This window comes from Pituophis catenifer, unplaced genomic scaffold, assembly GCF_029215685.1.
Source record: "Pituophis catenifer annectens isolate HBS135680 unplaced genomic scaffold, rPitCat1.0.hap2 SCAF_3, whole genome shotgun sequence".
In the NCBI taxonomy this organism is placed as follows: Eukaryota; Metazoa; Chordata; class Lepidosauria; order Squamata; family Colubridae; genus Pituophis; species Pituophis catenifer.
Window position 1 is genome coordinate 113,591,881 of NW_027256883.1, and position 13,971 is coordinate 113,605,851.

The 13,971-nt window shown below is 40.1% G+C and overlaps 1 protein-coding gene across 1 annotated transcript in view; it reads right to left on the minus strand.

The window, feature by feature from the left end:
- The window catches only part of ACBD6 (acyl-CoA binding domain containing 6), a 123,310-nt gene extending 120,689 nt beyond the window's left edge, over positions 1-2,621 (minus strand). Inside the window, 1 exon segment of the mRNA XM_070939264.1 lies at positions 2,229-2,621. Coding sequence (XP_070795365.1) covers positions 2,229-2,621 — 393 coding nt within the window.
- Between the last annotated feature and the right edge of the window lie 11,350 nt (positions 2,622-13,971).

Sequence of the window (13,971 nt, forward strand, 5' to 3'; positions counted from 1 at the left end):
GGTATAGGGTCTCCTACTTGAGCAAGGGGTTGGATTAGAAGACCTCCAAGGTGCCTTCCAATTGTTATTCTGTTAAATCCTCTCCTGACAGGCAGATTCTATACGGTCAAAGCATGCGTATTTAGAATGCTCCTCTGAAATTAAGAAATGTATACATAAAAAGCACTTAGTAATTTCAATACCAACTGATAATTTACTCAGAAGAAATGGTATATTCCAGATTCAGTTTTCAGTCTATTGAAATCTTTTTGCACTTTCAGCTGGAAATGAAATACTAAAAAATGTCTTGAACAATGAAAACATATGTATAAGAGCTGGTCCACTCCAGCCTCTGAGAATTTATTTTTTCATTTATAATATTTAGGTGGCTGGCTAACTCAAACAATGAGATTCTGGGTGGTAAAAAAAAAATCATGCATACCACCAGGCAAACTAAAACAATTACATGTTCATCCAGACTAAAATATATTTAATTCACCAACTTGGAACTTTACTCATTCTGACCCAAGTGCTGGGGAAGTACAGTCTTAACTGTTTAAAGATTTACAGAGTACATAGAATTATAAACAAGCAGAATTTTCAATGAAGGACTATAATCTGAATTAACTTTAAGGGCTACCAGTTGCTTTAGAACATGGGGAGAGAGGAAGAGGATTGTGTGTTGCTAATAGGTAAAATACAATGCCATCCAGATTTCAAGAAAGGTAAGTTTTTAAATTATATAGATTCTAAACAAATTTCAATACCTCAAGCTTGCGTATACACCACATGTTCAATATGTTCAAAACTGAAAAGAGCTTGTGATTTGAAGTGGTGTGGTGTGCTAAATCAATCCCTGTGTTTTTATAAACCATAGTTTATAGCTTCACATATTAATGGAGCCAATTAAAGCAACATTTAGCAACTGATGTACACAAACCCTGGGATGCAAAACTACACTTCAATCATAAATAATTCATGAGCCAGTTGCATCCTCGTTGTTTGTCAATGCAGTTGCCAAACAAGATGTTCCTGGTGTTTTGACAATGTGGTTACTAAACTATTCGCTGAAGCAGGTATTGTAATGTGTTTCTATTAAGGAACGGAGACTTTTAAGAGAAACCAGTCTGCTGCTGAACCACTGTCAGAGGCATCAGAACACTATTTGCAACTTTGTGCATGTGATTTTGCCCTTTCCAAAAGTTCTGTATTCTAGCTATGTTCAATAAAAATCCTGAAAATCTGATGGGTATTATTTCTTTTTCCCTAGAGAGCGGTAGAAGACCCTACCCACACTCTCTTTTGCCTCTAACTTTATTAAATAGATATGCCCAAGCAGATACATATCCAGTTCCTTACCTCCTCCTGCTCCAACTCTTGGTTCCTAGATCTAGGTGCTTTGCTTGCTCAATACACCGAATCATAAATCAGCTTAAATTGTGCAAAGCCATATAGGTATTGAGTAAACCATAATTAAGCAGATACCTGCATTCTGCAAACAGTCTTGGGTTCCTCCTTATCTGACACACAAAAACGAAAAATTCCGTGTTGTGGCAACAGGTTTTTTTCGTGTCTTAATGTAAACACTGGCTTCGTAGAGCCCGCCTGCTATTGGTCCTTATTCACGGAGAAGTTATCCACACACCCTTTAGACTTGAGCGAAAACCAGCTTCGTGCACGGTGAAGGCATCGGGCTAGAATCGTGAGATCCACTTGGGTTGGAGCTGAAGCCAGCAGCTGGATGACCTTGAGCGGACCCTCCCTTCTCAGCCCCCAGGACGAAAGCGACGGCAAATCACTTCCGAAAAAGCCTCGCAAAAACAACTGCGGGGACTCACTCGAAGAGGAGACCGACCACGCAATATCTTACACACAATGACACACACATACACACAGCCGCCTCCACCATCCGCCAGCGAGAGTCGGATAGGACCTCCTCCCATCTTCAGCAGCAGTCTACCTTTCGGTAACACTTTAAAGTGGGGTGGGGGGAACAAAAGGGGGAAGGCTGACTAGGTGGCTCAGTGGCTAAGACCCTGAGCTTGTCGATGAGAAAGGCCGGCAGTTCGAATCCCTAGTACAGGTCTCCTGCGTGAGCAGGGGGTTGGACTAGACGACCTCCAAGGTCCCTTCCAACTCTGTTACTGTTAAGCGTTCCGTCCCCCGTTTGCAGCCTTCCCAGAAGCACCCAGAAGCGGCTCCTTCCTGGTCCACCCAAGCAATTCGGGACCCCGGCGCTGCAGCCTCACCTGCTTATAGCGCGCGTACAAGTAGAGGAGCTGATCCTTGCCGGCGGCGGCCACCAGCGTCGGGACGCGCTGCACCGCCCTCTCGAACTGCTCGCTCAGGCAGTTCAGCGGGGAGGACGAGCGGCTGTCCGAATCGGAACCGGGGCCTGGAGACTCCCCCAGCCCTCCCACCACCATCACGGCCCCGGCCGCCCTCTCCTCTTCTCCCGAGCTGCAGTCGTCTCCTCTGCCCGCTCTCCTTACGCCTTTCACCGGGAAGAGCGATGCCATGGCGCCCACGCTCCCACCCGGCCCGCAGCCTCATCTCACGGGCTCCGCTCCGCCCCCTCCGAGGAAGCGCGCGGCCACCAGCCAACAGCGGCTCCCGCCCAGGGACAAAGCCACGCCCCGCATCCCACGCGGATGCCTTTCCCCCCACCCCCGAGACGAACTCCCGCGCATGCGGGAAGGAGGGAAAAAAAACCACAGAGAGCTACGCAAATGATAGAGCATCACGCCCGAGGAGACGCTCTTGGTGCCGATTTTTTTGTGTTTTTTTTCCCCCCGGAGACATCTTAACTCGTGGCAGCCGGTCTGCCTGTGGAGCAGGGGTCTCCAACCTCGGCAACTTTAAGACTTGTGGACTTCAACTCCCAGAATTCCTCAGCCAGTAAAGGTGGCTGAGGAATTCTGGGAGTTGAAGTCCAAAAGTCTTAAAGTTGCCAAGGTTGGAGACCCCTGCTCTGGAGGGCTGTCGATGAAAGGTCGTCCGTGTCTCCAAGCTAAAAAAAAACAAAACAAAAAAAACAAAAAAGCCTAACTGTTAAGAATGAGGAAAAGTTCCATTTTAGAATTTAAGGCCGAACTTTCTTCACGGTGTTCAGTGCAGGGCGATGGAGGAGTGGAATCTTTCCAGACAACTGAGCGTTCTTGTTCTCTTCGTTCGGGGCAAAGGGGGAAGCTGAACAGATTCCAATCTTTCCAGCATCTGGAAAACGATGTTATTTGAATATATATATATATATATATGTGCGTGTGCACGTGCAATTGATGCAGAAATATGTGCTCATGCTTTAATTTTACGTGTTGCAGTAATATTTTCCCTAACTACTTTTTGAAAGCATATTGATAACATTCAATAAGTATTTCTAAGAAAAAAGCTCTGCTTTGGGAGATATTTTTTAAAAAAGAAATTACTGTATTGATCTTTTGTTATTTCATTTATTTCCATATATCCTCTTTCATTTCTGAATTGGCATGTGCAAATGAAAGGTGTGTACAGTTTAGAGTGTATAATAATATATTCGCCTAATTGAAAGAGAAGTATGAAATAGAAAGGTGATGTATCTGAGTATGTTACTGTGCAGCTATACTATCAAAAGGTTCTTTGGGGTTCACTACACAACTTTGCAGGATAAACTTTGCAGGACCCCAATAATAGCTCTTATTACTTAAGTACACAGTAAAGAGGGGAGAAAGTAATGGGAGTCCTCCCTCCCTCCCTCCCTTCCATACTCATAGCCTTTTGGAAATTCAGCTTTTTGGATATTCAGTTTTATGCTAAACATAGAAAAGATGTCAGAATTACTGAACTGAATAATTACTGAATAAATGAATGGATGGATAGATAAATGTTGGAAATGAAAACGAAATGTTTAAACCTGTTCACCATTCAATATGTAACATTCTTTTCACTCTGTTCCACATCCTCTTTCTTTATCTCAATTTTCCATTCAGTCTATTGAGATATTCTGGCTTCTAATTTTTTTCTTGACTTTCCTGAAATCATTCAATCTGCACTCTAATTTCTTTCACTTCTAGCTTTTTCTTCCCAAAATCCACTCTTGACACTACAAAAAACTATCTGTCCTACATTCAGAACTTTTCATGAATCATTTATCCATCGCTAATTCTCTCTCCCTATCATAAAAGAGAATCAAGTTAATCTTTTTAGAATTATTTTACTCCATTGCCATATTTACCTATGAATAAATTCTTAAAACAATTTTAGAATGTCTTCTAGGCAGATACTCATCAGTCATCATTGCCATTCATTGAATCTGAATAGCCCAATCACCTTTTCTGTATTCTCTTATTTTGTCCCATATCACCCAAGATAATACTGCATATTTTTCCTCTTAATTTCATAATTTCCCCCTAAAACTCTTCTATGATTCTTGCACTAGCAGCATCTTGGTGGAATCTTCCTGCTGTAACCTAGGTTTCACTTAAATTTGTTGTGAAAGTAAGAACATTAAAAAACTTTAGCATGTCTTTGAGATCAAGTATGGAAAGCAACACTTGTTAATAACTGACTCCAATTAGCTTCCCCTTAATATAGGAAATGTGTGTACCTCATTGAGTAACTTTGGGCCATATACTCTTTTCAGCCCAGCCTATCTTACTGAATTGTTGTGAAATGAGATCTCATGAAAACTGCCTTGAACTTCTAAATGAAAGATAAGATAGAAATCTAACAAATAAACAGATAAACAATATCAACTGAGCCAGTTTTATTTTGGTTATGCAGCAGTGCAGTTCAAATACGGCAGCAAAAGCTTCACAATGTGCAAGGCTGGAGCTCCAGACTTGGTGTGGCTTTTTTCTCCATTTTCAACACTTGAATATTTATAATTTATTTACTGATTTGGAGGCTGCCCACCTCTAACAAATTCTGGGTGGCTTACAACACTGGAATAACATAAAGCAACAGAAATACAAAAAATTACCAGAATGATTCAACAGTATCTACAAACCAATGAGATGGCAATTGAAATACCAAAGCAAACATAAACATCACAAACAGAGGAGTCCCATACACCCTATCCCAAGGCCTGTGGAAATAGTTGGGTTTCTGCAACATAATCAGGGTGAGAACTGTAGTAACCTTATGGGAGACCTCATCCCAGAGGGTAGATGCTACTACAGACAAGATGTGCTTCTTAGTTCCCAAAATTTGGCTTCAATTGAGGGGACTCAGAATGTACCCATTCTGCCAAATCATACCAGATAGACAAAAACCACAGAAATCCTTTAAATATCTGGGTCCTGTGTTATGTATAGCACTTTGAATCACACCCAGAAGCATATTGGCAACCAGGATGGCAAATGTAGCAAGGGGCCATGAAGGCATGCCAAGGAAAACCTATCACTGCTTTTGTCACTGTATTTTGGACTAGTTGAAGATTCGAGTCATCTTCAAGGATAGCCCATGCTCTTCTAGCAGGAGCCAAGAGCCCAAGAAAATCTGTATACTTGATTAAGAAAGTGCAACCCCATTCAGGAGTAAAGGGAAATCTCCAGACCTGCAGTGTCCAGGCATTTCTACAGGCATACTTTATATACATGTAGTCCTTAGTTGATGACTGTCTTGTTCAATGACCATTCAGACTTATAATGGCACTGTCAGGTATGCCTCCTTTCAGTACTCAAGAAAGAAAAACCCCAACTCCATTTCTGTAGAGAAAGGTACTTTTACTGAGTATGAACTGAATGCAACCAAAGAAAAGCAAGGTCTGAGGCAATAGGCGCGAAAATCACATACAGAAAGCATCCCCAAAACATTCCCCCCAAGGGACCAGTCAGGATTGACAAATCCACATCCCCCCAAGGTGTCATGTGGGCTGCAGCTTCCGATGGCTCCATCCTTCTGGTATGCCAGGACAGTTGACCTTGACTGGTTATCAGCACTCCTTCCAGCTGCAGAGAAAGCGTTGAGGAAAATTTTCTCCAATTCACTCCCTGTTACGAGACATCTCCACCAGCTTTTTTATTTTTTTATTTATTTATATGCCGCCCTTCTCCGAAGACTCAGGGCAGCTTACAATGCATTAAGCAATAGCCTTCATTCTTTTGTATATTTATACAAAGTCAGCTTATTGCCCCCACAATCTGGATCCTCATTTTACCTACCTTAAAAAGGCTGAGTCAATCTTGAGAGATTGACTCAGCCTGGTGAGATTTGAACTTGCAGTAATTGCAGGCAGCTGATGTTAATAACAGTGCTTTAGTCTGCTGCGCTACCAGGGCTTCCCCCCTCCCAAATACCCAGCCAGCTCCCCCCTCCCCCTGTTACAATGGCAGCCGTAGCAAGCAAGCAATATGGAAGCGGAGGCTGACAGGCACTAAAAAAGTAAGTTTATGTCTGGTGCTTGAACTTATGGCCATTGCAACATCTCCGTGGTCCTGTGACCGTGATTCAGGTGCTTGGCAACTGGTGTATATTTATGATGTTTGTAGCACCCCACAGTCACATGATGCACAGCCATCTTCCAACAAGCAAAATCAACGGGCAAGCCAACAGGAAGTCACAGTCACATGACATTTGCACTTAATGATCACAGGCAAATTGGTTAACAATCACAATGGAAGTGAGGCTATAAGTCCGTCATGACCACATGAAGTTTCAGTTAAGAGCTGTGTCACTTAGCAATGGAGTTGCCAGCAATGGAGTTGCCGATTGTGGTACTGTAGGTAAGTGAAGGTCACCTATACTTGAGTTTTATCAACATACTGATGATATCTGAGACATTTCCTGGCAGGTATGGCAAAATGAAAACATCTCCATGATAAGAGTCAGCAAATGCAGCATTTGTATTTTCCTTTTAATTTTTAAAACTTAAAAATTCAGCCAGTTTCTTTTGTATATCAAGTAGGGTGTTGAAGAAGTTTCAATGATTCAGAAAATATTTTAATTGAATCTACAAAAGAGGCTTGTTAAAGCCTTGATGAAGTTGATGTGATGGGATAAAGAATTGAAGAAAATAAATAAAAACCTGTGACAATATTTGATTGAATTAAATATTAAAACTATTATTAATTAATTAATTAATTAATTAATTAATTTATTTATTTATTTATTTATTTATTTATTTATTTATTTATTTATTTATTTATTTATTGGTTTGATTTATATGCCGCCCTTCTCCAGAGACTCAGGGCGGCTTACAATGCATTAAGCAATAGCCTTCATACTTTTGTATATACCTGCTTAGTAGGGCTTTCGCCCCCCCCCCAGTGATGTTCTTTTATACTTATTGCCCCCACAATCCAGGTCCTCATTTTACCTACCTCGAAAGGATGGAAGGCTGAGTCAACCTTGAGCCTGGTGAGATTTGAACTTGCAGTAATTGCAGGCAGCTGGTGCTACTTAACAGCACTTTAGTCTGCTGCGCCACCAAGGCTCATTAGAAGTAAAAGTTAGAAGTAAAAGGAAAGAATACGAAATTGATTTATTTGATTAAGGTTAAAATAAGACTATTTTTGCAAAGTTCTAGCAATCCTTCATAGACTTTTTGCTGACACCAGAATTGAAAATTTGATGTTTAATGGATTTGTGTATAGATAAGAGATGGGATTTGGGATGTAACCTTATAGAGGATGAAGAGTTACTAAATTGATGAAGGTTGGAAATAACTTCAGCATACAGTATATAGTATTCCTTTTTCTTTATTATATTATTTCTTCACTTTTTCTGTTTCTTTTTTCCTGCCCTTTTTATTCTTTTTTTTCCTATTTTCTTCTCTTTCCCTGTTTAGTTTGTATTATTATTTTTTACTATTGTAATTCAAATTCTTAATAAAAGTTATATTCAAGCATCCTGATGATACCTGACTGCAAACTGGTGGATGACTTCATCCAGCAGTTTTATATACTGTAGTTGTTAAATAGGAAAGGAAAAATGGTTGATCACTGCAGCATTCCACACAGGAAACAATCTGTCAGGGTTCCAAGTAACACCCACAACAACAAAAGACTCCGAGGCCCTACATTGGGCCTTCAGGCCTGCCAAAACCTCTCCTTTCCATTCAAGTATTGACTGTAACCAACTGCAAAGGAAAGAAAGAGAACTGGTATACTACAGTGCCACCAATTCCTATCCCTGAAGACAGTCCAGAAAGATATCATGTTTGACAGTATCAAAGGCCACTAAAGATCCAGGAGCATAAGAATGGGTGCATTATTCTGTCATCAACAAGTATGACCAAGGCTGTCTTCCCTATTAAATCCTAGCCTGATCCCCAACAGAAACATGTCTAGAGAATCCTTTTTTTCCAGAGATCTCCTTAACTGCAGATTAAAAAGGGAAGATTGGAGACAACCATAGTTGTCTAAAAGAACTGGGCCTAAGAATGGCATCTTGAGGAAGAGATGCACCAACGGTCCTTCAAGGCCACTGATATCATCATCTTCCTCAAGAACACACTGCATGGACCAACTATAGGGGACTTTGTCAGACACCTTAATAAGTCAGAAATGATCCGATCCAGTTTATCCACCTGATAGCCAGAATCATCCTCACAGCATCTTTGCAAAGGATCCAGTGGTTGCCTCTACCCAACATTGACTCTGTCACCCTAAACAGGGCTTTGTACAATTATTGGTGGATGCAATAAAAGTGGTGTACCAGCTAGAGCTTTGCTACCTTTATTACTACAAGGTAGTTTCTAATATGGCCTCTTACCCATGTCCATGCAAAATATTAGGCCAAAATGTCTAGTGTGTTGTATACACATTGCCAGAGTAACATGAGGTTCTTGAGATAGCAGGAAAGCAGCGGTGTCAAACGCACATCGTCAAGTAGCGTCACACGTATAGTGACTTTTTTCCCCTTCGCCAAACTGGACATGGGCGTGGCCAGCACATAACGCATCCGGCCCGCAGGCCATGAGTTTGACAGCCCTGGAGTAGAGTGACAAAGGTAGGATATATACAGTATATGGTTCTTAGAAGCATTGAGGAATGTTTCATGTTTACAGAGCAAAAGCTAATATATTAATGCAAATGCAGTGAAACTCAATACATGTACTAAACTTTTGCTGAAACATTAAACATAAAATACTACACAAAGGCCAGAGCACTTACCGAAGCAGTGGGTTGTTAATAATAAAGAAATGATTGTTAGCACAGAACCTATTGTCCTTTCCCAAGGCCTGAAAATACAGATTTGTAGCCTCTTCACCAGCTGTGCTCTGAACAGCTTCTCTTGAAGATTTAGCAGAAGGTTAGCTGGCGCAGCCAAGGAGATGCTTCTTTGCAAGACTTTCTGTTCCCATCTATTAGAGATTTAAAAAAAATAAAAATAAAACATGCCTTACTAGATCAGTATTGGAGAGCATGAACAAAATGTCATGTGTTCCCATCAATCTGAAACAAGGAGTTCCACAGATACAGCATCCCCCCCCACACACACCTCATTGTTAGTTAGGATGAAAAAGTAGCAATTGCTTCAGACTAGGGCCTTACTTTTGATATCTCCCTGGAATTCCTGGAACAAAAATAGAAACTGTCTCCACATCAACCACATCAATATCTCACCTTTGGGGAAGGGTTCTTGCAAATCCATTTTAGAAACAGGGAAATAAGAAGAGAGGCAGTGCCAATACATACCAGGCAATGTTTTCAGGAAATGCAGAAGTTGTTAATCAACATTTGCATTCCTTTCTAATGTCTCCAATGGTTTCTCAACAAAAAATGTACGTTTTAACAAAGCCTCTTTTGTCTGTAATTTCAGGCTGTCAGCCTGCAAGCCACCACATGAGGGCAGTCAATCCATTTCTTTCCTTATTGATTACCAATGTGCTTTTAAGAGAATGAAACTTGTCTCATACAACCTTCTGGTTATTTAAGAAGCATGGTTACTGCATGCAATAGCCACCATCACACTGTCTTTTAATGATGAGTTGATTGATGTTTAAACTAGATTAGTGTAGCAGCAGGCACACTACAGTGTAGACCCTTAATATTAGAGGGGAAAATATAAAACAGCTCTTTATTTATTATATAGCAGGAACACTAGGGAAAGGCATGTGTGAGATTGAGACATAGGACATGGGTGCACAGCCTGTGGCTCCAGGGTTGCATGTTGTCCCTACAAGCTTTGGGTATAGCCTAAGAAACTTATTTAAAGTTGCTCCTAGACTGAATGTACATTTACGGTATTTATTTATATTATATTTGTGTGACTTCAAATTATTCTTTACTCCTGGCAATATTCCTATAGTTTTCTTGGCAAGATTTTCAGAAGTGGTTTGCCTTTGCTTTACTCCTAGGTCCAGCTGGCTTTATGCCTAAAATGGGACTAGAACTCCCAATCTTGTAGTTTCTACCTTACTATCTTAACCATTACAGCACATAGGTTCTGTTATTTATGTATTATATATGTATGTTGCCATGCTGGTGCAGTGGTTAGAATGCAATATAGCAGGCTAATCTTGCTGACTGCCAGGGGTTCAATCCTCATTGGCTCAAAGTTAACTCAACCTCCCTTCCTTCTGAGGTCTGTAAAATGAGGACCCAGATTGTTGGGGGCAATATGCTGACTCTGTAAACCATTTAGATCTGTAAAGCACTGTGAAGCGGTATATAAGTCTAAGTGCTATTGCTATTATGTTTTATATTCCACCAATTCACTGAATACTAAAGCAGGTAGCCACAGCTAATTAACATAAAAGATTACAAAACAAATGGCAGAAGAGATATATCTTGGCCACCTTCTCAAGATAGGGATAAGAGGAGTCAAGCACGGTCAGCTCCTGAAACAAATCATTACTCTCACTGAGGGTAACACAGAAGGCCCCCACCTCCAAAAGCACAGAGTATTGAAGAGAAGAGTCTCTCTTGCAAATCTTTTAACATCTCAACAAAGATTTGTAATAAGAAAGTAAGCCCCTCAGAGATTTAGGATCTAAGCCATTAAGAATTCCAATATCAACCACATAATTACGGCCAGAAAATAATTGGCGACCTATATAAATTTTTACTTTAACTTCATATGATCCTGGTAGCAGGGTCTGATTATCAGTCTAGCTGCCACACCTTATATCAATCAGTGTTTCCAAACACTTGTCTTCTAGCCCCATGTAGAGAAATTGCAATAATCAAGATTAGATGTAACAAAAATGTCAATAAATCCAACTAACTCAGGAGTGGCCGCAGCTGGCATATTAGATATAATTGCAAAAATGCACTCCTTTCTATACTGGCCACCAGGGAATCCAGTGACTGCCAAGAATCACACAGTACTCCAGACCAAGGACCTGCTTTTTCAGGAGAAATAAGTCATTCAACCCAGGATAAAATCAAAACCCTAAATCTGGGTTCTTACTTACTAACTATATCTCTGTCTTGAAAAGGAATAACCTAGATTATTTATGTTTTGAATGTCATCAGTTTAACAATCTCTTTCCCCTCCATATCTTCAAATGATTGTCCCCAGTAGATTCACGTAGATATTGAACAGAATACAGAACAATAGATATTTCTATATCTTTTAGGGAGATAGTATAACTCAAGATATTAAATAGTATTCACCCAACATCACCTTTTAGAAATGGCTTAGAAGGAAAGGCAGGAATGGCTGCCTTGACATTTCAGATGCATTGGATGATCTACAAGGGTATTATGATCTATGGTATCAAAAGCCATCAAGGGATCCAGAATTGGCTGTACTTCTTCTGTCCAATTCCCAATTACCCGTCCCTGTAATTAAAGCAAACTGAGTCCTATATCAAAACCCTAATTGAAATAGGTTTGAATGGCACCCACATCTCCTAAAAGTATTTGTAACTATAAGGCTGCCATTTTTTGCCTATCTTTACAGAAATCAAATCAAATGTTTTAAGACTGGCTTGCAGTTACTCAGATCTCCCAGGTTAAGGAAGGGCACATGCTTTATATGGGCTTCCTTTAGATAGGGAAAACATGTCCCTGCCAATCCCAGTAAAGAGGCGTTGACCACTTCTCTTTCCTTTGGAGCCTGACCAATTTCAATATTTGATCAGCTTTGGGGGGAAATGGCATGTAAACCAGTGAGAATCTTTATCTTTCCATATACTTGTGTATGTATACAAATGGAAAAGGACCCAAACAACACATTTTTAAAGAGACACAGAGGGACAATTGTGGACAATAATCACACTAACTGTATTTAATTAAATTTATAAGGCCATTTAAATTAAAATTAAATTTTGTCCTGGCCCGACCAATATATAAATAAAGGCTAAATTAGCCCTTGGGAGGGTGGTTGGACATATTTAGTAATAAAGATATCATTATTTATGTATTAAATTTATATGTCATCTATCTCACTGATAAGGTGATTCTGGGCAGCTTACAGATCATAAAAAGATAAACAGAAATTAAAAATTTAAAACCATATAAAGGTGGTCCTCAACTTATGACCACAGAGCCCAAAATGTATGTTTCTAAGTGAGAAAGTTGTTAAGTGAATTTTGCCCCATTTTATGACCTTTCTTGCCACAGTTGTTAAGTGAATCACTGCAGTTGTTAAGTTAGTAACACAGTTATTAAGTGAATCTGGCTTCCCCATTGACTTTGCTTGTTAGAAAGTTGCAAAAGGTGATCACATCATCCCAGGACACTGCAACCGTCATAAATATGAGTCAGTTGCCAAGCACCCAGATTTTGATCACATGATTATGTGGGGATGCTGCAATGGTTGTAAGTGTGAAAAAGGGTCATAAGTCACTTTTTTCAGTGATGTTGTAACTTTGAACGGTCACTAAATGAAGTATCGTAAGTCAAGGACTACCTATGCATTATGCACATTAGTTAGCAAGTTATTTCATATGAACACAGCCAACAATTACATTTTGAAATCCCAGAGTTATAGAACAACACTTGCATCAGTGGTGGGTTGCTACCGGTTCTCTACTGGAAATTTTGAGTAGTTCGGAGAACCGGTAAATACCACCTCTGCCTGGCCCCACCCCCAATCTATTCGCTGCCTCCCGAGTCCCAGCTGATTGGCTAGAAGGAAGAAAACTGTTTGAACTCTTGCCACGGCGCTTCAAAGGGCCACCCTATATCTGATCAGCGGTAAAAGGCAGTGTAGTGGTAGACCAGTGCACTCCCAAAACAAATACGTAGACTGGAATGCTCCAAAAACAAATGGGTAGACTGGAACGCTCCAAAAACAAATAGATAGACTGGAACGCTTCAAAAACAAATGGGTAGACCGGTACGGCTCTGCAAGCAGTTAAAAGCCTGGTAGACCAGTACCTCTGCTAAATCCTAAAGAATTGTCATATGACCATCCAACCACGTCCATAAAATAAGCCATGTCCACAGAACCGGTAGTAAAAATTTTTAGAACCTGACTTGCATCCTTTATTTTTACAAATAAATCCATTATTTCTTCTAAGTAGAGAACATATAAGAAGTCAAGATAAATTTTTAAAATTTTATTTATTCTGTTCATCAGAACAAGTTTCTGTATTTTGTGTAGAACCTGGATATGCATTTTGGGGTTTTGGAGTGGAGTGAAAATGCAATATGTTTTTTGAGAAGATGATGAATTCTTCATGAAGTTGTAAACATGTATATGGAATGTAAATGGAAATATTCATAAGAAGGAATATTTATCCATTCAGTAGCAAGAAATGCCTTCACAGAGAAAACTGGCAGGATAGAATAATTGGTTTTATCTAGTTTTTTTCTCTGACATACAGGGCTCCTTTCCTGCAGCCGGTAGGGAAACTGCTCACTCACAGATCTATGGCTCTAATGGGAACCAGCCTCTTCTTCCCCTTAAGAATAAAAAAAAGAGAGAGAAGAGGAAATATTTCCCTTTAGTTCCTCCTCCCCTCCCCCCCAATTCTCATTATAAGGAACAAACTTTCTGATTCACACTAGGAAAATCCAGCTTGACTTTTTCAGCTCCAAATAGAATCCAATTACTTCTCCATGTGAGTGATGAATAAACATCCAAAGACCAAAATAGACATTAATATTTATAGGGGGC